The sequence below is a fragment of the Prunus mume genome, linkage group LG3 (genome assembly GCF_029339155.1).
Source record: "Prunus mume cultivar Tortuosa linkage group LG3, ASM2933915v1, whole genome shotgun sequence".
In the NCBI taxonomy this organism is placed as follows: Eukaryota; Viridiplantae; Streptophyta; class Magnoliopsida; order Rosales; family Rosaceae; genus Prunus; species Prunus mume.
This window is the reverse complement of record NC_142700.1, coordinates 8946781-8966852: the sequence shown is the minus strand read 5'-3', so window position 1 is coordinate 8966852 and position 20072 is coordinate 8946781. Positions and strand designations below refer to the sequence as shown.

At 35.9% G+C, this 20072-nt stretch overlaps 1 protein-coding gene across 1 annotated transcript; it reads left to right on the top strand.

The window, feature by feature from the left end:
- Nucleotides 1-2484: 2484 nt before the first annotated feature.
- Nucleotides 2485-20039, top strand: EMB1135 (RING/FYVE/PHD zinc finger superfamily protein). The gene is given in 33 exon segments (XM_008227762.3): nt 2485-2879; nt 2882-3072; nt 4722-4787; nt 4970-5143; nt 5221-5351; nt 5940-6016; nt 7137-7318; nt 7447-7524; nt 8597-8729; nt 9619-9679; nt 9957-10038; nt 11085-11213; nt 11366-11509; nt 11592-11691; nt 11771-11902; nt 12277-12347; nt 12422-12594; nt 12713-12806; nt 14391-14488; nt 14566-14701; nt 14824-14930; nt 15448-15543; nt 15672-15759; nt 15864-15975; nt 16188-16299; nt 16383-16506; nt 16578-16655; nt 16740-16858; nt 17634-17687; nt 17775-17877; nt 18325-18453; nt 19249-19360; nt 19655-20039. Coding segments are annotated over 33 exon segments (3777 nt in total). The 5' UTR covers nt 2485-2626; the 3' UTR covers nt 19693-20039.
- Nucleotides 20040-20072: the final 33 nt, after the last annotated feature.

Below are 20072 nucleotides of genomic sequence, written 5' to 3'. Positions count from 1 at the left end.
ATATGGGTTACTTGGATGCTCTAACACTTTACATTTTAAAAAATTATTACTTTATTCTTATTCTAAAGACTTTTGGGAAATTTCCTAGTCCCTCCCACAATATTCCCCCCTCAAAAAGAAGAAAAATAAATAAATGTCTCGTACAAGATTGCATCAATTCCTTGGTGAAATCTACTTATTTTTGGAGAGGAATTATAAGTAAAAATGGAGAGAGAATCCCAAATCAATTTTTTTTTTTTCCTTTCTCAATAGCTAAGCCGGGTGAAGTTTTCATGGGACGAACTTTTTTTTTCCTTCCCAAATCCAACTTATTCAGTCCACTTACGAAAACTTATGTGCTCCAAGTGTAATGGGCTTTGCCGTGCAGTCCTTTTCTTTTCTTTAGAGAAAGGCCTATGACATAGGCCTCTTGGAAATGGTCTAGTGATTTCTTCTATTGTTTTTTTAATGTTGCTCGGTCATTTACGATTTTCACCTCTTGTACATCATCAAGGCTAAGAAAGTTCAGAATAATAAAGCAGATGCACCTCCCCTCTCTTAAAAATGCTTTGGAAGTGGTGCAATTTGCCCTACTCTGCCATGAAAGTGCCCACAATCTGCTCAAGGAAATGCCTTAGCGAAACTCCTTTTGTTGGTTGTGGTGTTGTATTGTTGGGCTGTTTCGCGCAACACAATCTGCGTACTTTTTTTAAAGTTCTTAGCCAAAACAACGTCGTTTTGAACTAGGGCAAAAAATAAAGAAATAGTTAAAGCCTTATATTCTACAGAACCTGCTGCCAAATTGCAATTAGTATTATTAATAATTTAATATAAAGAGAGTCCATATTCACTCCATTTGAATTGAATTGAAGAATTGCAATCGTTTTTTATTTTATTTTTCTTTTGGTCTTTTTTTATTTTGGTTTTTTATTTTTTTATAATATGTGTTTTTTATAATTATTCTTTTCTGATGTGGCTATCGCTCTATATTTTTGTAAGTATAAAGTTATGAAATGGCATTAGTAATCCTCATTCAAATATTGCCCCTTCTCTTAAAAATTATTGAGTCTGCCATTGGTGGGATTGACCCATGTCTTTAGGTGCTCCTAAGTTGTCATGAGTTCAAGCCTCTATGATACTTGTGTGTGTAAGTTTTCCCCTTTTCTCTTTCTAACGTTTAAAAAATAGAAGAAGAAGTTTATATTGATTAGCATAATAGGACATATAAGATAACTAACTAGTCCTCCCAATCCCAACCACAAAACAAGAAAATTCATGACAATTACGTCCAATCCAATCTCTAAACTTCAAAATCAATTAAGCATTATGATGCAAACGTGTTCAATAACATGCTCTTATTTCTTATTTCCCATAATAAGTCATCAAATTAGTGCCTTTTTTATCATCAATTTCTATGTAGAAATACAATTGATTCCTCAACTTTAAGTAATCCATAGTTCTCTTAGAGCATCTCTAAGGGAGATGTCAAATAAGATATGTCATATTTCATGGCTAATGTGGTAGTGAAATTTAACATCTTCCATATCCTCTTCCAACCAAAACATCATTTTATTATTTTACTAATATTAATCACAAAATGGGACCCAGGCTATTAAAAATATATATATAATAATAAAGAAAGTTGCATTTAGATGGGACTCTACTATTAAAAAACTCAGAAAAATGAATTTCACATTGCTGTCAAATTTGCGGTCAATAACTCTAGCCTTTATTCCAAGTTAGCTTTAACACATTGGTTGGAATATCACTTGCTGTCAAAACTTTCCGTTAGATCATCCACCTGACAAATAACATCTCTGTTGGAGATGCTCTTAGTTCGTGTCCTAACTCCTCCCTAAGTAGTTCCCATTAGTTGACACCTTCCATACTTCATGGGTGCAACATCAACAAACTCACTAGATAAAGTTACAACCTAAAATCTATGGCCATGTTATATTAACTATTTACATTTCGTTCATTCCATCGATTAGTTTGCTCCCAATAACTTGTAATTGTGATACATTTTCCAAAACTAAACGAGTCTCTCATCAAAATCATAAAAAGAGACTAAAAATATAACAATGTCATTGTTCTATATATGAGGGTGGGGTGATGTAGTGACCATAAGGAAAGGAGTGGATTGTTGGAATTGCTTTGTGGATTTTTCTCTTTGGCCATTGGATGTTTGTGGATTTGGTGAGACAAAAACAAGGAGATGACAATAGGAGGTTTGAGGAGAGTAGCTTGAATGTAGAAAGTAACTAGCAAGTAGCAACTACCAACTTCTTTGGCAACAAGATTTTCACAGTGTTGGCAAAGGAAAATAAGAAAAATTTGAAAATGGGGAATGTCACGTGCCTAATGCACGTGCCAGCCCGAGCCTACAGTTGGCTCGGATAAAGAACGAAATGTCAAACGTCACTTTGATCTCATAATTACTCTCCACCGAGGCAAAAACCAAAAACACACACAGAGAGAAAGTGGGAAAAAAAACCCCAAACTCCCAAACCCTCTCTCTTCGCGCCTTAACCTCTCCCTCTCTCTCTTAATCCAAAGCTCAATTCAACCAAATTGAAGCCGTTTGAGCGAGCCAGAGAGAAAGAGATTAGAGAGAGCAAAACGAGGAGGGCGATACTGATCCAGTGCGATGCAGCAGCATCAACCTCCTTCAGTCCCACCGCCATCCAAGAGCGGTGGTGGGACCGGAGGCGGAGTGCAGGTGCGCTGCGCCGGCTGCGGTAAGATCCTGACGGTGGAGGCCACCGAATTCTCGTGCGACACGTGCCAATTGCCGCAGATGCTGCCGCCGGAGCTGATGACCCGGGCCCCGGCCCATGCCCCGCTGCCCCCACATGGGCCCAACAAGGGCACAGTTCCTCCTCTGCTGCCGCCCCACGGGGCCCCCATGGCGTCGATCCCACGAAGATCCAGCTCCCCTGCGCCAACTGCAAGGCCATCCTCAACGTGCCTCATGGCCTCGCGAGATTCCGGTGCCCTCAGTGTCAAGTTGACCTCGCCGTCGACGTGTCGAAGCTCCAACAGTTCTTCTCTCCCCGCCTGCCCCTGCCGCCTCCTCCCGAGGAGGTCAATGAGGTAATTGTTGAACACAATTGTTTGGTTGCTGATAAATTGCGGGAATGTGGAAATGAAAGTTTGAAATGTGTTAATGTTAATGCTATGAGTACTAGTAATACTTCGCTTCCTTGGTAGCTAAAACTAGTAAAATGCCAAAAAGTTTCCTTTCTGTGCAGTTCCATTACTACGCACCATGAGAATATAGAATTCTAACCAGCACATATTGGAGGTGTCTACTATAGGATTGTTATTTGGGAACGGTGTTCTTTTTTGTATTAATGTGCTCAAAGTCTCTGTTTTTCCTATATGTTTGTTATTGTGGAACGGTGTTCTTGACTGGGCGACCACTAACAAGGGATAAGTGTCCACTTATGTGCACAAAGTCACTGTTTTCCCTATATGTTTGTTATTTGGGAACGGTTTTCTTGACTGGACGACCACTAACAAGGGATAAGTGTCTACTTATGTGCTCAAAGTCTTTGTTTTTCCTATATGTTTGTTATTGGGGAACAGTGTTCTTGACTGGGCAACCATTAACAAGGGATAAGTGTCCACTTATGTGCCCAAAGTCTCTGTTTTTCCAACATATTTGTTTGTCCTTGGAGTTTAAATTAATTTAACTGCAGTCTAATAAAAATAAAAAGGGAAATCGAAAGGGAAACTTATGATGGGGAATGGTTGAGAAACTTCTACCAGATTACTTAAATTAAAAGAATAATGATTTTAGGTCAGAACCCTAGTGCAGCATTTGAACTTGCAAAGCCTTGGCATCAACTCTAAAATTCTTTTAATTCTATTTAAAAATCTCCAGCGATTTTTTCAGAATTCACCAAACCTTAACTGTAATCACAAAATGCTGCATATGCATCTTTTGGGACGCATTATAAGTTATTTAGTGAGCTTCTAATATGTTCTACTATAAAGTGAGGTATAATATTATGGTGCTGCACTCCTTTGTGTCAATTTAATGAATTGTTCCCATCAATAACGAACATGTATATTAAGTCTGTAAAGCAAATACATACACTTGTTGTTGCTAGGGGTGGTAATTCCTGTTTTTGGTGATGGTTTTAGAGTTTAATTGACACGCCAAGAAAAAGAAGATATGAGTGCGATACACAGTTGTGTTATTTTAGCTCAACATGAACATGACACACTAACTATAGGTGACACAGCATGGCAGACCTACTTCATTGTCAGTGGGGTATTTGTTGTTTACCTAGTTATTTCATGTCAACTTGTGTTAATTTCTGTCAATTATTTAAACAAATATGTTCCTGACGGACTTCTAGTCCATCATGCTTTATGCTTTTTTTAATATAGGTTCTGGCTTCTTATATATATATATATATATATATATTTGTACATATATTTTATGTTAATCCCATGTTGGTTATTTCTAGTTTTGAAATCTATGCAGTCAACAATTGTTTGTGTTCAGAATACAAAAATACCAGATTAGATATTCTAAGATATGGTACGCAACTCATCGACGTGTCAGGCCTAGTTTGGCCACACGTGAGTGGAAGTGTTGAAAAATACAAAATCCAACATTTGATATAGTTAAAAAATTGGCATTCATATACATTTGTTTATATTTTGAAGTCCTGTTAGCCAGGTTCTTACATGTAGGCTTATATTCTCCCTGCTGCTTTTGAATATGTCAGGTAGCCATTGAAGTGGAGCGAGAAGAAGATGAAGGTGGCACGGCAGGAGAAACATTTACAGACTATGTGAGTCTCTCAGTTTTCCATTAACAAGTACTATGTGATATTTTTTTCATAACTGTTAGGATTTCATGATTACAAGTTCTATATTGCAGTTTTCTTTCGCTTTTACAATTTTAGTGTCTTCAATTGTTATTTAAGCCTCTGGAACTGGCATCTCAGATACACTTTATGTTGCTTTTGTGCAGCGCCCTCCAAAATTATCCATTGGACCTCCTCATCCAGATCCTGTTGTGGAAACATCGTCGTTGTCTGCTGTGCAGCCACCCGAGCCCACTTATGATCTAAAAATCAAGGATGATCTGGAAAATTTAAAGGCTTTATCATGTTTACAGATTGAGACATTGGTCTATGCTTGTCAGGTTGCTCTTATTGCCACTCTTCTTGTCAATTTTCAATTGTCTGCTCCATTGTAAAATAGTTTTCGTTTTGTTGACAGAGACACCTCCAGCATCTTCCAAGTGGAGAGAGGGCAGGATTCTTTGTTGGGGATGGAGCTGGTGTGGGGAAAGGTCGAACCATAGCAGGGTTAATATGGGAGAATTGGCACCATGGGATGAGGAAAGCAGTGTAAGTTTTGGCTTGCAGTCTGTGTTTGACTTCATTTGCATAAAAAGACAAAATGGAGCCTATGCAGACAAATAAAGATGACATGGAGCAAAATAGCCTCTCCGATCCTATTCTAAGCTAGTACCTATTGAAATTGTTGCTTACTTATAATTGTAACTGTTACTGCTACTCAAATACAGATTGTTAGTAGCGTTTGAAAATCACTTATACAAATGTCTTTTTAATACATGTTTCATGTGGAAAGTTAAGACACTAACAGAAGAAGTAAATAGACACAAAGTCTGAGAAAAAAATCATATGCACTCCAAAAGAAACCAATTTTCTGTGTTAGGGGTGAAGATACTAAGTGACAGTAACTTTTTTCTGCCACACAAAAATAAGTTGTCACACTTAAACATGTCAACGAAACTCAATTGTGGGAGTTTCAGTATTTTTATCTACTTTTAATATGGTAAGAAAAAGTTGGTAAGTGTGTTTTATTATGTTGGTTGGAATTACATTACTAAATATTATGCTAGGCTGGCTGGAATTATGCTTTTCAAATAATCTTTATTTAATGCTTTTCTCCTCTGCATTGATCTTAAACAGGTGGGTTTCTGTTGGTTCAGATTTGAAGTTTGATGCAAGAAGAGACTTAGATGATGTAGGTGCAACTTCTATTGAAGGTAAATAAGGCATTAATTTTTTTGAATATAGATAAAGTTGCAATAAGAGACTTTATATGATTTATGCAAATAAATTTGATTTTCAATTACTTTTTAAACGGTACAAATTACTCATTAAAGCATCACAATTTCTGGACATTGGAGGAAGCAATTAGAAGGTTAGAGAAGATATATGTGATTCAAATGATTTAAATAGTTATGAATTGTACTTTAGCCTTTCTTTTATTGCTTTTAAAAAAATCATGTTAGAGTTTGAGGAATAATTACATTTGACGCTCCTATAATTATTAATTTTTTTTTAAAGAGAAGTTTTATTTCATAAAAACCATACAAGAAGGTGGACAAGTAATCCACCAATATCAGGAAGAAACGGTAAAACAAGTACATAGATCTCCCATTATGTGAAAACATTTGACGCTCCTATTGAACAGAAATTGTCGCGTTAGACTAGTTGCTTCCTCGGTTAATTTTTTGTGTTGCTTAATTTATGTATGCCGTATCATTGCACAGTATGTTGCTGTGGTTGATGGTTCTTTTCTGGGGTGTCATAACTTGATGCTTTAAAGCTTAATGACATTTGAAAATGCTGTGAGGATGATTTAATAATGGAAAGAAGTCAAGTATAGAACTGCCAGGAAAAATTGATACAGATGAATTAGGCCTACAATTGTGGGTGGAAACTGGAAAGTAAGTGGCGATAGCATGTCTATAGACCACACTACTGAAACTATGCTTTAAGTCATGAAGTTCCCATTATTCTAGCAAAGAATATGCAATTGCTATTCAAAATGTGAAGGATTAAGGTTTACAACTTTTTGTTCAAACTCTGGTTTGGCTTGGGCTTGGTTGAACTTATTGGTATATCACATTGTCTGGTAAGGGGTTGTGGTATCATACTATCATGAGACGATGCCACATGCCAAAAATAGAGGAGGACGAGAAGACAGAAAATATAAAATTTGCAGATAGAGTATGGCACAGTCACTCTGCTTAGGTTTAGCTACAGGTTACTAAGTTTCTGAATTTAAAATATTCTCCAATTGGAATTAAGCTATTCTTTCATGCACAAGAGGCTCTCTGTTTCAGAACAGTATTACAATATATATAATCTCGCTTGCAGTTCACGCCTTGAACAAGCTGCCATATTCTAAACTTGATTCAAAGTCTGTTGGCGTTAAGGAAGGAGTTATTTTCCTTACATACAGCAGCCTCATTGCATCCTCTGAGAGAGGTCGTTCACGTATGCAGCAGCTACAGCAGTGGTGCGGATCAGGATACAATGGCCTTATCATATTTGATGAGGTAGTATATTTTCGTTGTAAATATTTGTATTATGACTTTTACTTCGTGCTTTAATTGATGGAATAAAAAATTCCATGGTGTCAATATGCTTTGCTTTTTATTGCTAAGGGTCAATGGCTTCATTGTAGTGCCACAAAGCCAAAAATCTGGTGCCTGAATCTGGAAGTCAGCCAACACGTACTGGGGAAGCAGTTCTTGACATTCAGGTTTGAAGATGCATATACTGCATATATATTCCTAATTTTTAGTCATTGTACAAGAATTAGATTAATAGTTTTATTATTGGGTAATTTATAGAAACATTTAAGATATTTGAGTTTGCAGAGTCCTGATTTTTCATTTTACTTTATTAAGTCTGATAAAACTCTTATTTCAGATAAACTTAGTAGGGTATGTTGCATTCATGTTATCCAGCTAAAAATAAATACTAATGACAATAACATCGATAAGGTTTTCCTTGAGATACTTTAAGTCAGTTAAACTTGAATTAAGAAAGGATATGGGTAATAGAAATTAAGAAACATGGAGCTTTATGATTAAATTATTAAGCTAAATGAAACTTGAGGTCAAGTTGAGACTCAATTGAATCACTCTTTCATTTTATTTTTCTACTATCCCCTTATTTTAAAAAAAAATATATATATTTATGTGCCCTCAAATTTGGGCAAAGTGTATTGATATGTTGTATTTGAAATTTGATCTGAGGAGTGCTGATAATAGTCGCCATGTCATTCTTCTCTAATCTACACTCTCTATGTTTGACATTTGCACTGTAATTAATTAACTCATAACTGGATTAACTAAATAAAATTTGCAGAAAAAGATTCTTATAGACAAATCATTTATCATTGAAAATCAAGCATTTGAGGGAAAGTTCTTCATTACCCTGAAACTCGTCCTCTGTTTTAACCTATTTAAATCTCCCATGGCCATTTTTTATTGGTTGGGATTTTCTCCCTCAATCGCTTTAGCCAATGGAAGGAAATCCATCATGTTACACACCTTTCTGTGGCAACAGTGAAAGTCTTCCTTGTTGATTATTTTCCCTTTTAATAAATATTCAAGTGTATCAAAACAACCCCAAAGGAAATTACCAAGTACTCAAACTGTATACTTGACACACAGGCATCACATTTACAAACACATCATGCATATATGCATGACTGTGATACCGATGGCTCCTCTGAATAATTAAAAAATGATATGTAGTGGTAAAAGGGCGAAGAATTGGATATAGTGAGTCTATTAACTTGTAATATTAATATTGTATCATCACAGGCTCGGCTTCCTGAAGCTCGTGTTATTTATTGCTCAGCAACTGGGGCATCCGAACCACGGAATATGGGTTACATGGTACGGCTTGGTCTTTGGGGTCCTGGAACATCCTTTTCTGATTTCCGTGAATTTCTAGGTGGGGTTTTTGTTTGAAGTACCTATATATTTCTTTTTCTTGTTTATAAACTCTTACTCACTTCTCCTTCCAATTTTTATTTTATATATATTGCTTTTCAATATGAAATCACATAAAAATAGGAAAAATCATTTGCACTACGATATCTGCTGGATCTAGTTTAGTTTCCTTTATCCTAAATTAATTTTGATGCTTAAATCAGTAAAACAGTTGTGGTGCTAGCATGTTTAGCTGAAACCTCCCTCTCTACCTCTATGTCTCTCTGAGAAACACCTGGCTTTTCTGTCTCTGGTATACTCAATTTTTTCTTTTTCTTTTGGCAACATGATTATTGTTCCAAATTTCCTTTCCTTTTTTTCTTCCCCACTTTGCTACTATCCTAAAATGGTTTTGTTATTTGGAGGTTAGACCGTATGCAATTTCATTTGTGAGGTATCAATTAACATGGAGTATCTTTAGATATCATTTAGTCATGGGTGAATTCGGCTTAGAATGGTACCCTTTTGGTAGGATGTGTTTCCATTCAGCCAGTGGGGCAACTGAAACGAATTCGTGTAGTCCAACATTTATGTTCTTATGTTATTCTACATCTATAATTTGCTGGAGGATTAGATTGCTTGGTTGGCAATCTGTTGTTACTATTTTTGGGATATGAAACAAGAAATTTTGGTGTCTTATGTATCATATGTTCTTCTGTATGTGTGTGCTTCTTTGTGTATATATACACATGCACATACATGTGACTGCTTAGGTATATGCCCTCTCCCTTCTCCTCCTCCCCTCTCTCTCTCTCCCCCGCCAACCTATACATATTGTGTCACTTTCTATATTTGAGTACCTGGTTTGCAGATTCTAGGAAGTGTATTTTCTAACAGCATAGTGTATGTAGGTGCTCTTGAGAAAGGAGGTGTTGGAGCACTCGAACTTGTTGCCATGGACATGAAAGCAAGGTAACACGGAGAAGGATAGTTACGTGTAAAAGATACATTAGGAGCAAAGGCAATGTAATAAGGATCTAAGTTTGGGGACTCAATTTGAGGGCTTGCATGTAAGCTCTTAAATCAAATATAGACGGATAAAATGTACTCACTTCACCTACTGTGCATCTCATCTGTCCATGTATGATCTGATAACTGATGTGCAAGTCCTCAACTTAGGCCCTTATTAGAGTGCCATCAGTATTATGAAATAAAAATATGTTTTAAATTGTATTATTTAATATTTCAGGGGGATGTATGTATGTCGGACTCTTAGCTACAAAGGGGCAGAGTTTGAAGTTGTTGAAGCACCGCTAGAACCTGAAATGATGGTATGGCATACTCATGTGCTAACATGTTTATATGAAATCTATCCTGTTTCAGTTTACTTGCTAACATGTCACACAGACTTGCCTACAAACTTTCTGTATCTTAAATCCAAAATAGGAAAAAAGAAAGAAAGAAAAAGGTTACTAAATGGGCCCTTGATTAACACCTGTGAGATGCTTATTATTGCTTATTCTGAGTTTAGAAATTCCTATGACATGCATGTTTGGCCAACTTTTGTCCCAACTCATGGGTAATTGTTCAAAGATAATGACAAAGTTCATGTGGGGTACATTGTCTGGAATATTGCTTTAAGGGAATATTGCGTAAAAGAACAATTCAGTATTTCTTAGGTTAGGGAAATTTGCTTATGATTCTTATCAAGTTTCTTCATTGTGAGGTAGACTGTAGATTCTCATATACTAACTGCCTTTGTCATGAAAATAGTCCGATAATTAAAGTGAAAGGGGTTGTTGACTTGACTGCTTTTGTTTCATAATTTTGAATATTGATCTGCAAAAAAGAAAAAAAAAAGAAAAGATAAATGATTGTTTTACGAGGTTCAGAATAATTCATAAAACAAAATTTGTAATCATAGCATGCACCAAATGCTTGCCTGTTTGTTTTAATTAATTTTGAATATTGATCTGCAATAGAGGACAACTGGATGTGCTAGGTTCCTTGAAGTTTGAAGAATAGGAGAGAGAGAGAGAGATATATAAATCTATAAAGAGATATTTTGAGATAGAAAGAGGGAAGAAGACTAGATATGGAAGAAAATATATATCTTTCATTAGACCTGGATATTTCAACAATTTCATCAGAAACACCTTAAGGCATATTTGAGGGGCAAGACCTGAGACTTTCTAGTTGTTAAGTAAAGTCCCTCTCCCCATAAATTTACTTTTTTTTTTCTTTCTCCTTTGGTGAGGGTCTGCATACTTACTAACTTTGAGTGGGGCATAGTTTTCTCCCTGGATATTTGATATTTTGAATTTTCTATTTTTTTTTAAAATTTTTATTTATTTATGTTACTTTGTTGTCTTCTTAGGACATGTACGAAAAAGCAGCAGGGTTTTGGACAGAGCTGCGATTGGATATACTATCAGCAGCTGCATTTATCACTAATGAAAGGCCCAATTCTAGTCAAGTCTGGCGATTATATTGGGCTAGCCATCAGGTATCTAATATTCACTGTTCTTGGATGTTGTCGGTTTACATTTTGTTTTCCAATTGTTTTCTAAAATTTTCACATTTATGTCCTTAGATTTTTTTTTTTAATTACAAACTTATTGGCTTTTTGTTGTTATTGGTTTTGTGCATATATTGCAGCGTTTCTTTAGGCATATGTGTATGTCAGCTAAGGTGCCAGCTGCAGTAAGACTAGCTAAGCAAGCATTGATGGATGGCAAGTGTGTGGTTATTGGCCTTCAGAGTACTGGAGAGGCACGAACGGAGGAGGCCGTGACCAAATATGTGAGCACATTGGTTTTTCCTGATGTATTTGGTTTTTGATGTGTACAATCTTCATTTATTTTGTGTGTCCTTGCTTAAGCAGGGTCTTGAACTTGATGATTTTATTTCTGGACCTCGAGAACTGTTACTTAAATTTGTTGAGGAAAATTATCCTTTGCCTGAAAAGCCTGAACCTCTTGAAGGTATATATGTGATTTTGTACTATTGTTTGCATCGTTTATTTTAATGTCACCACCAATTTACTTTCTTGAGTTATAATAGGAGAAGAAAGTGTAAAGGAGCTGCAGCGCAAGAGGCACTCAGCAACTCCTGGTGTTTCAATGAAAGGGAGAGTGAGGAAAGTTGCAAAATGGAAACCTGCAAGTGATGATGAAAGTGATGAAGAATCTGAAAGTGAGTTTTTAGAAACTGGCTGATAATAGATGTAACACACTTCTTTTTGGACCCTTATATTATGTCTCTGGTATCTTCTTGTTCTTCACAAGAAATTTACCTCGCAAACTTGTCTTGTTTGGATCCTCATTGTAATATCGACACAAATCTCTCTATTGTTTTTATTGGTGCATCACGTTTTAGTCTGTTTGCAGAATGCACCTACTGATATATTCAATGCAACTGTTCATTATATTTTTTTAATTTTCAATCTTCTCCTTTTGGGGGCATTTTACAGCAATCACAACATGTTTTATTCTATGTTTGGGTGAAAAGCAGTACAACTGCAATACTACCTTTGCTTCTTATTTCGAATTTTTGTTTGATCAATGCAGCTGATTCTGCTCATGAATCTACTGAATCTGATGACGAGTTTCAAATTTGTGAAATTTGCAGTTCTGAGGAGGTAATTCCATTTGACATGTTAAGATTGTTTTAGCGCTTGCAGTATGTTTCTTAACCATTAGATACTTGCTGCAGGAAAGAAAGAAATTGCTTCAGTGTTCCTGTTGTGGCCAACTGGTGCATGCTGCATGTCTTATCCCACCTGTGACAGATGTTGTATCTGGAGATTGGTCATGTCATTCATGCAAGGAAAGAACGGAAGACTTTTTGAAAAAGAAACAAGAGTATATTGCTGAACTTACAAGGAGGTTAGTTTCATTTTGTTTTTGGCCACAAGAGTTTCATGTTTAATAACTTATTTTTCATATTGGTATTCATTGTTTTATTGTAATTTTCAGCATCAATATAAGTTTCATAACCTTGTAGGTATGAAGCAGCTTTGGATCGTAAGTTAAAAATATTGGAGTTAGTTCGTTCTTTGAATCTTCCGAACAATCCTTTGGATGATATCATTGATCAGGTAGTGGCGATGTTCTCTCTCTCTATTTCTCATGTCATTTTGAAGACACTGAATCATGTGTTCATAATTTAATTTTATCCGACTTTGTAGATACCTCCATGTTTGCCCTCTTTTTCCTTCCAAATTCTAACTAGAAAGAGCCGTGCCTATGATCTGTTAGTTATTGGAGGCTCTAGCTGTGTGCCATGCTGTAGTCTGTTTCTATTTCTTTTCATGAATTGTTAGATGCTCAAATCATTAAGAGTTAGGTCTAAATGGAATAAATCTATTCTTATTTGTACAATTATATTAAATTAATCATTTTTCATGCATACGTTTGGCATACTTGTTAAAAAAATTTTGGGTCAATTTCAGTTTAGTACCCTGAACTTTCACCTGATGGCATGATAGTATCCGTCTTTTCAATTTTAAGACTTAGTATCCACACTATAATGAGGTTCTGCTGTTAGGTACTAATACGGGTACCAACATGCCTTGTGGATGAAAGTCAGGGTACTAACTGAAATTGAACCAAAATTTTTTGGTCATAAATCTCTGTATGCTAGAGCAGGCATCTCTGATAATAAATATGTGAAATAGGTCTCTGGTATGCATTTACTTAGTGGTCCATGCATCTCTTTTTAGTCTTAAGCAGAGTGTCAATAAATAAGAGTTAAGAAAACCCCGTATGCCTGTGGTACATTTACTGGTGTAGTAAATCTATCAACACTATGAATATAACTCTTACCACAGATCCTAGAATTAAACTACTCAAAAAGAAGACTGAAAACATAGTTCTTCAGCTGCACATTCTAACTCCGAATTGAAGTCTGTTTCACAACTTTTGATAGGTATATCCTCTTCTAAGCTCCGAGTCATTTTTAATTAAGGCTCAAAAATTGAATCCGGCACCGACTCTGCCTTTTGAGAAACCCCCAAAGGTCCAAGGTAGGAAATAGTTAGGCTACTGGTCTACATCTTCACTGCTAGTGAAACAATATCCATCCAAACTCCTTGAATAAGCTCACTCTTCATAAGCATCATCATCAAATGCGTAAAATGATCCCTTTTAATCTTAAGTGCCTGTATGGTTCCTACTTTAATTGATTCTTGTAAATAAATTTTTAAACGTTGCTCCTTAAAATTGTTTTACCCTTTGGTTTTGTTCAAACCGATTTATACCAGCCTCTACTTAAAAGTATCGATCCTGCATGGTTATGACAATGTATGTTCAAGTAAATATAAATTTAAAGACTTAAGATGGGTGGGTAAGAGTCCTACGAAGAAAGAAAGATGCTAGGTAAGAGAGGCCATTGTGCCTGAGATTGAAAGCCAATGGAGATCAGTGAGATTGATAGAAAGGTAGCACTATCTTTGATTTCCATTTAAGTCTCTACTTGTATTGACAATAAGTCTTGCTCCATATAAAGGAAGCACTAACAGTGATCCTGCTGTGTACAAGCCATTTAATCTACAGTCACTTTGACAAGACTGCTACACTGCAGATTCCAACCTGATATTCATATTCTACAACCCTCAAACAGTTGGCCTCAACATTTTCTGTTTAGTGCCTCAACAGAGTTTCTTTTTTTGGGTGGGCTGCAGCTTGGAGGCCCTGATAAAGTAGCAGAAATGACAGGAAGGCGAGGTATGCTTGTGAGGGCATCTGGTGGGAAAGGTGTTACCTACCAGGCACGGAACACGTGAGTTATGGTATTTTTTTGTCTCTCATACTTATTTTGAATTTTTTTAAAATTGGCTAAACTATGTTTTGGTTTAGGAAGGAGATTTCCATGGAGATGGTCAACATGCATGAGAAGCAGCTTTTCATGGATGGCAAGAAGTTGGTTGCTATCATTTCTGAAGCTGGATCTGCTGGTGTGTCTTTGCAGGCAGATAGAAGAGCTGCTAATCAGGTATGCCTATTTTTCTAGAACTGTATCTTCTGATCAGTTGCTGGCTTACAGTGCGGTGAAATTGGATATGTATATATATATATATATATATATATATCTCTCTCATGTACATTTAACAACAGAGAAGAAGGGTACATCTAACTCTGGAACTTCCTTGGAGTGCTGATCGAGCAATTCAACAGTTTGGAAGAACTCATCGGTCAAATCAAGCTTCTGCTCCTGAATACAGGTGGATAGACGCTTATGTATAATTGGTTTTTTTATTTGGCTCACCCATCTTAAGTTAGCTAAATCAGTCAGGGCTTGTTTTCTCTCGAGTCAGTACTGTTAGAAGCACCCAGCTTTCTCTACTGTTAGAAGTAAGGGCTTGTCCACTGAGTCAGTACACTGTAGTGTATCAGAGCGCCTAGTTGACAGGATAAGATCCAAAATCATTAATGCTTTAGTGCAACTAGATATCCTTATTTACTGAATGCTCAACATATGCAATGGTATCATGCTGATGTATGAGTAGTTTGGTTGAATTATGGTTAAACCATGCCAACCGGTGGCTTTGCAACTATGTGAGTTTCTGTCTCTTGAGAAGCAATAAAATTCATTTGTTCACAGAAGAATACTTTTGTAATGATTCATTTGTCATTTTCTGTGCAATGCGATTAGTGTAAGCTGTGACAGATATGAGAATCATGTATGGTTAGTGTTTTTCCGAGTTGGTAAAGTAGTTTAATCCTTCCTTTCCTTTGCAGACTTCTCTTCACTAACCTTGGTGGAGAACGTCGGTTTGCATCCATTGTTGCAAAGAGATTAGAATCTCTTGGAGCACTAACACAGGGTGACCGCAGGTTAGTTGAATTTGGTTGATGTATATTCATTGGTTGTTACCATTGTGGTATAAGAATACGTGCCGTAATTTTATTCCTTATCCTGTGAGTCATTTGCCTATCTCATCATTTGGTTTGATGAATTGCAGGGCAGGCCCATCGTTGAGTGCCTATAATTATGATAGTGCTTATGGAAAGAAAGCTTTGATGTTGATGTATAGAGGAATTATGGAGCAGGTTTTTATGAACTTCTTCTGAAAAATAATATAGTTGCCTCCATATTATATTAATATAAGTAAAAATTAAATTGTAATGTAAAATAACTAGAAATCAGTTTTCAGGATTCTCTGCCTGTTGTACCGCCAGGATGTTCATCTGAAAAACCAGAGACAATTCAAGATTTTATTGTGAAGGCAAAAGCTTCTCTCGTTTTTGTAGGAATAGTTAGGGATGGTGAGCTTTTTTTCAGCTATACAGTACTATGTTGGATAAAATATTAAATGCTAACTTTTATTTCCTCAAATATACTGCAAATTGTATACTATGTTAGTACAGTTGATTGATTTAAGAATATTATTTTGTGTAATAGTGTCACAGTGAATCTGCTTTTAACTTTATTTTATATTTCTCTTGATGGTAACTTGTACTTGCCATATGTAATGTAGCTACTGGGAAAGATTATGGGAAGCTCTCTGGCCGTATAGTTGAATCAGATATGCATGATGTTGGACGTTTCCTCAATCGAATTTTAGGATTGCCACCTGATATACAGAATAGGTCCATGATCTGTCAATTAAAAAATAATTTCCTTGTTGTAGTTAGAGTTGGGCTTAATATGCTGACATCATAAAAAAACACAGGTTGTTCGAGTGTTTTGTTAGCATTTTGGATCTTATTATCCATAATGCACGCATTGAAGGGAATCTTGACTCTGGGATTGTTGATATGAAAGCTAATGTTATAGAGCTACAAGGAACTCCGAAGGTCAAGCTTTGTTTAATTTCACTTGTTTGCTTTACATATATATCTTGATATTGACTTCCAATTTGTTGCAGACTGTTTATGTTGATCAAATGTCTGGAGCTTCAACAGTTCTTTTTACTTTTACCCTGGATCGTGGGATCATGTGGGAGGTACATTGTTTTTCCACCTGAGTAGTTGAGTGGTGATTATGACTATGTCAATTCACCATACTAAATTATGTTCATCTTTGGTAGTCTGCGAGTGCCATGCTTGAAGAGAAACAAAGGGATGGGCTTGGTTCTGCCAATGATGGGTTCTATGAATCTAGGAGGGAGTGGCTGGGGAGACGTCATATCATATTAGCCTTTGAGAGGTACTTCATTTCTAGTTGTATGTATTTTTTATTTTGAAACTTGGATTGTTCTGCCAATGATTGCTCTAGGTAATATTACTCAAGTGCATTTATATACCAGGTTTTTTTTTTCTTTTCCTTATTGAGTTTGTCTTCATGATTGCTAGTTCATGTTACATCTATTTGTTTTGGAATTCTGGGAAAGAGACATGACATAGTATATACTGGTTGCAAGTCAAATTGCAACCGTAAGTGGTGAAAAATAAATTGCACATCTTTGCTAAGACTCAAACTAGACTTTAGGCAGTGGTAAACTTTGAGAGGAACTTATAGTTGATACTTTTATTCCCTAATTGTCTATACTAAGTATATTTTCTTGTTTCGTGAATTGTGTCAAAGAAATTTCGATTTCATAAATTGATAGAACTGGATAAGAGCAAACTATGCCAAACTGGAATTGACAGAACCAACCATCCCCAGAATTTTTGGATTGGATATTATTGGTCCCAAATTTGCTAAAGTTTTTAAAATGTCAGTTTGGAGAAGTGAATCGGAGGAATATCATTTGTTCACTTGAGATCAATAAACTTAAAAATTTCAAGATGTTGAAATCTGAATGTTGTGGGCCATGATAAAATTTATTGGTTTACCTTTGTTCCAAGAAATTTAGCTATATCCATGGTGGCCAACTAATTATAAAAAGAGACATTTAGATGTTAGTGGTTCTTTTCCTTTAATTAGGGAATCCTGCTGCGTGACTCTCTGTTTTCATTGGTTTACCCTAAATGTGTTTCAGTTCTACTTCTGGATCGTATAAGATAGTCCGTCCTGCTGTTGGAGAGTCAGTAAGGTATCAAATTATAATTTCCGCGCTCCATTCATTTTTGTATTTAAAGTATCTATGTTTCACTTTTACCTACTTTTTTCCCTTATCCAGAGAAATGCCTCTGTCAGAGCTAAAAAACAAATACAGAAAAACGTCAACATTAGAGAAGGCTCGCAGTGGTTGGGAAGATGAATATGAAGTTTCGTCCAAACAGGTGTAGATGCTTGATGAATTTAATTTGATATGGCTGTTGAATTTTTGGTACAAATAGTTGCTATACTGCTATTGTATGACTTGGTGGTTGTTATATATATTATAATGGTGAAAATCTATATCTTTTGTATATTAAAATTTACTATTCTTCTATGATGATCAAGAATGAAAGAAAAAGCAACTATTGTTGGACCAATTTTATTCAAACCTTCGGGTGCAATATGTTTACTTTCATGGTCATTGCAATTTTTTGCTGGTTACATTATGTGCGAGTCTGGCCCTATCTTTCTTGAAGTTTTGGATTTTGTTTCTTTTACCAGAAAAGAACTCAAACTGCTACCCGTGCATAACAGTTCATATTCTAAGTGGATTAGTTGAAAATTCTTTAGTTGTGCATACATCTCTTTTGCTGATTGTATTTATCTTGTGACTTCACCTTTACTTGCAGTGCATGCATGGGCGCAATTGTAAGCTTGGCAACTTCTGTACTGTTGGCAGAAGACTGCAGGAAGTAAATGTATTAGGTGGCCTCATTCTTCCTGTTTGGGGCACTATTGAAAAGGCTCTTTCTAAGCAGGTAACTTTTTTCATTTGCTGCCTGTTTCTCCATTGTGGACAATCATGACAATGCTGTGTTATTAAGTGTCAGTGTTCCACCTAATTGTTCCTGGATAATTCATTGTAGGAAAAGTACAGATGACCTTTTATTTATTTATTTATTATAATGGTTATCTTCAGCTGTTTGTATAATGTTTCCATGGTAAGTTTACTTCTTTGATTTTTCTGGGTACTATCTGATACTAATTAACAAAGAGATGGTAAGCATGTTTGCTCTCTCCCTCAGTGCTTTAGTTCAAGTCATCATACCTTCACAGAAGTCCGTGGGTCTTGGATGACAAAATATTAGGAAAAAGAAAATGGTCAATAGACATTTTCCATGATAGTGAAGGATAAAATCAGCATCAACCATTTCAGAGTAGAACAGTTTCAACTCTTCAGGAAAACATGTGTGCTTTCGTGCATGAATACATGCCCACAGAACGGGTTTCATTTGGTAAAAAACGTATGATGAAATACATAAATCAAATCGAAACATATAATTCAATAATCCAATTAGAACATATAATGAAATACGTAATAAACATGCTTTCTTGAAGCATCATATATATAGTTAAATATACAAAAAGAAGAATGCAAGTGTTACTTTGGTTTATTGGTTCCCAAGCTATTCCCACTAAGGTTTTGTTGGTTTGCTTTGGATACATCTTTTGATTGTTCTAGGCTATTTTCTTTATGGTTCATTAGTGAGCAATCTCATCCATACCTCTCAATTTTCAATATATTTTTTTAACTCTTGTGACAATTTTAACAGGCCCGGCAAAGCCACAAGCGGCTACGTGTTGTGCGTATAGAAACCACGACAGATAACCGCAGAATTGTCGGTCTCTTTGTCCCAAATGCAGCAGTTGAATCCGTACTTCAAGGTCTCTCCCCATCTCCATTGTTAATTTTTTTTTTTTTTTATTGCTCTGATGCTTGACCAGTCAGAAAATTTTCAAAAACACTCCAACCCAAACTCTTTCAACAATGAGCATTTACTTGACTAATTTCTTGGTGTCTAGCTAAACTTGCCCTTGTTTTTACTCAAGTGAAACTCCAAAATGGCTAAAGAGGCTAATGAATGGAATCCGTTCACATGTTTAATGCAGCCTGATATTAACTCATTTGTTTGGTTTTCGAAGTTTACCTTGACAGAGGCTGCTTTTATTATGTTACAGATTTTGCATGGGTTCAAGAAATTGATGGATTGAGATGACGCAGTAGTCTGGTTGTAAATTTTTGGTGAGTTGCTCTATATGCCGTGTTAATCTCGGAGGCACGGGAATAGTTCCAGAAGGCAGAAGCCAAATACCTAAGAAATAGAAAACAGATTTTTCTGCACTGTAATGGAAGCAGTCATTGATTTTGATTTTTTTTTCTCTCACCCTCCATTGGCTCCATTTTTCCCCCTATTTGTATATCATCGACATTGTTGTTGAAGGCAATGGAGGTTAGTCTTCTAGGCTGTCTTGGTTATAGTTCTGCTGGAACTAATTTGTATCAATGTCCATACAGTTGTTATTCAAATGGTAGATGAAATAGAAAATCTTCATTTTTGTTCAATATTATTCATTTACTAGATGAAATACAAGATCC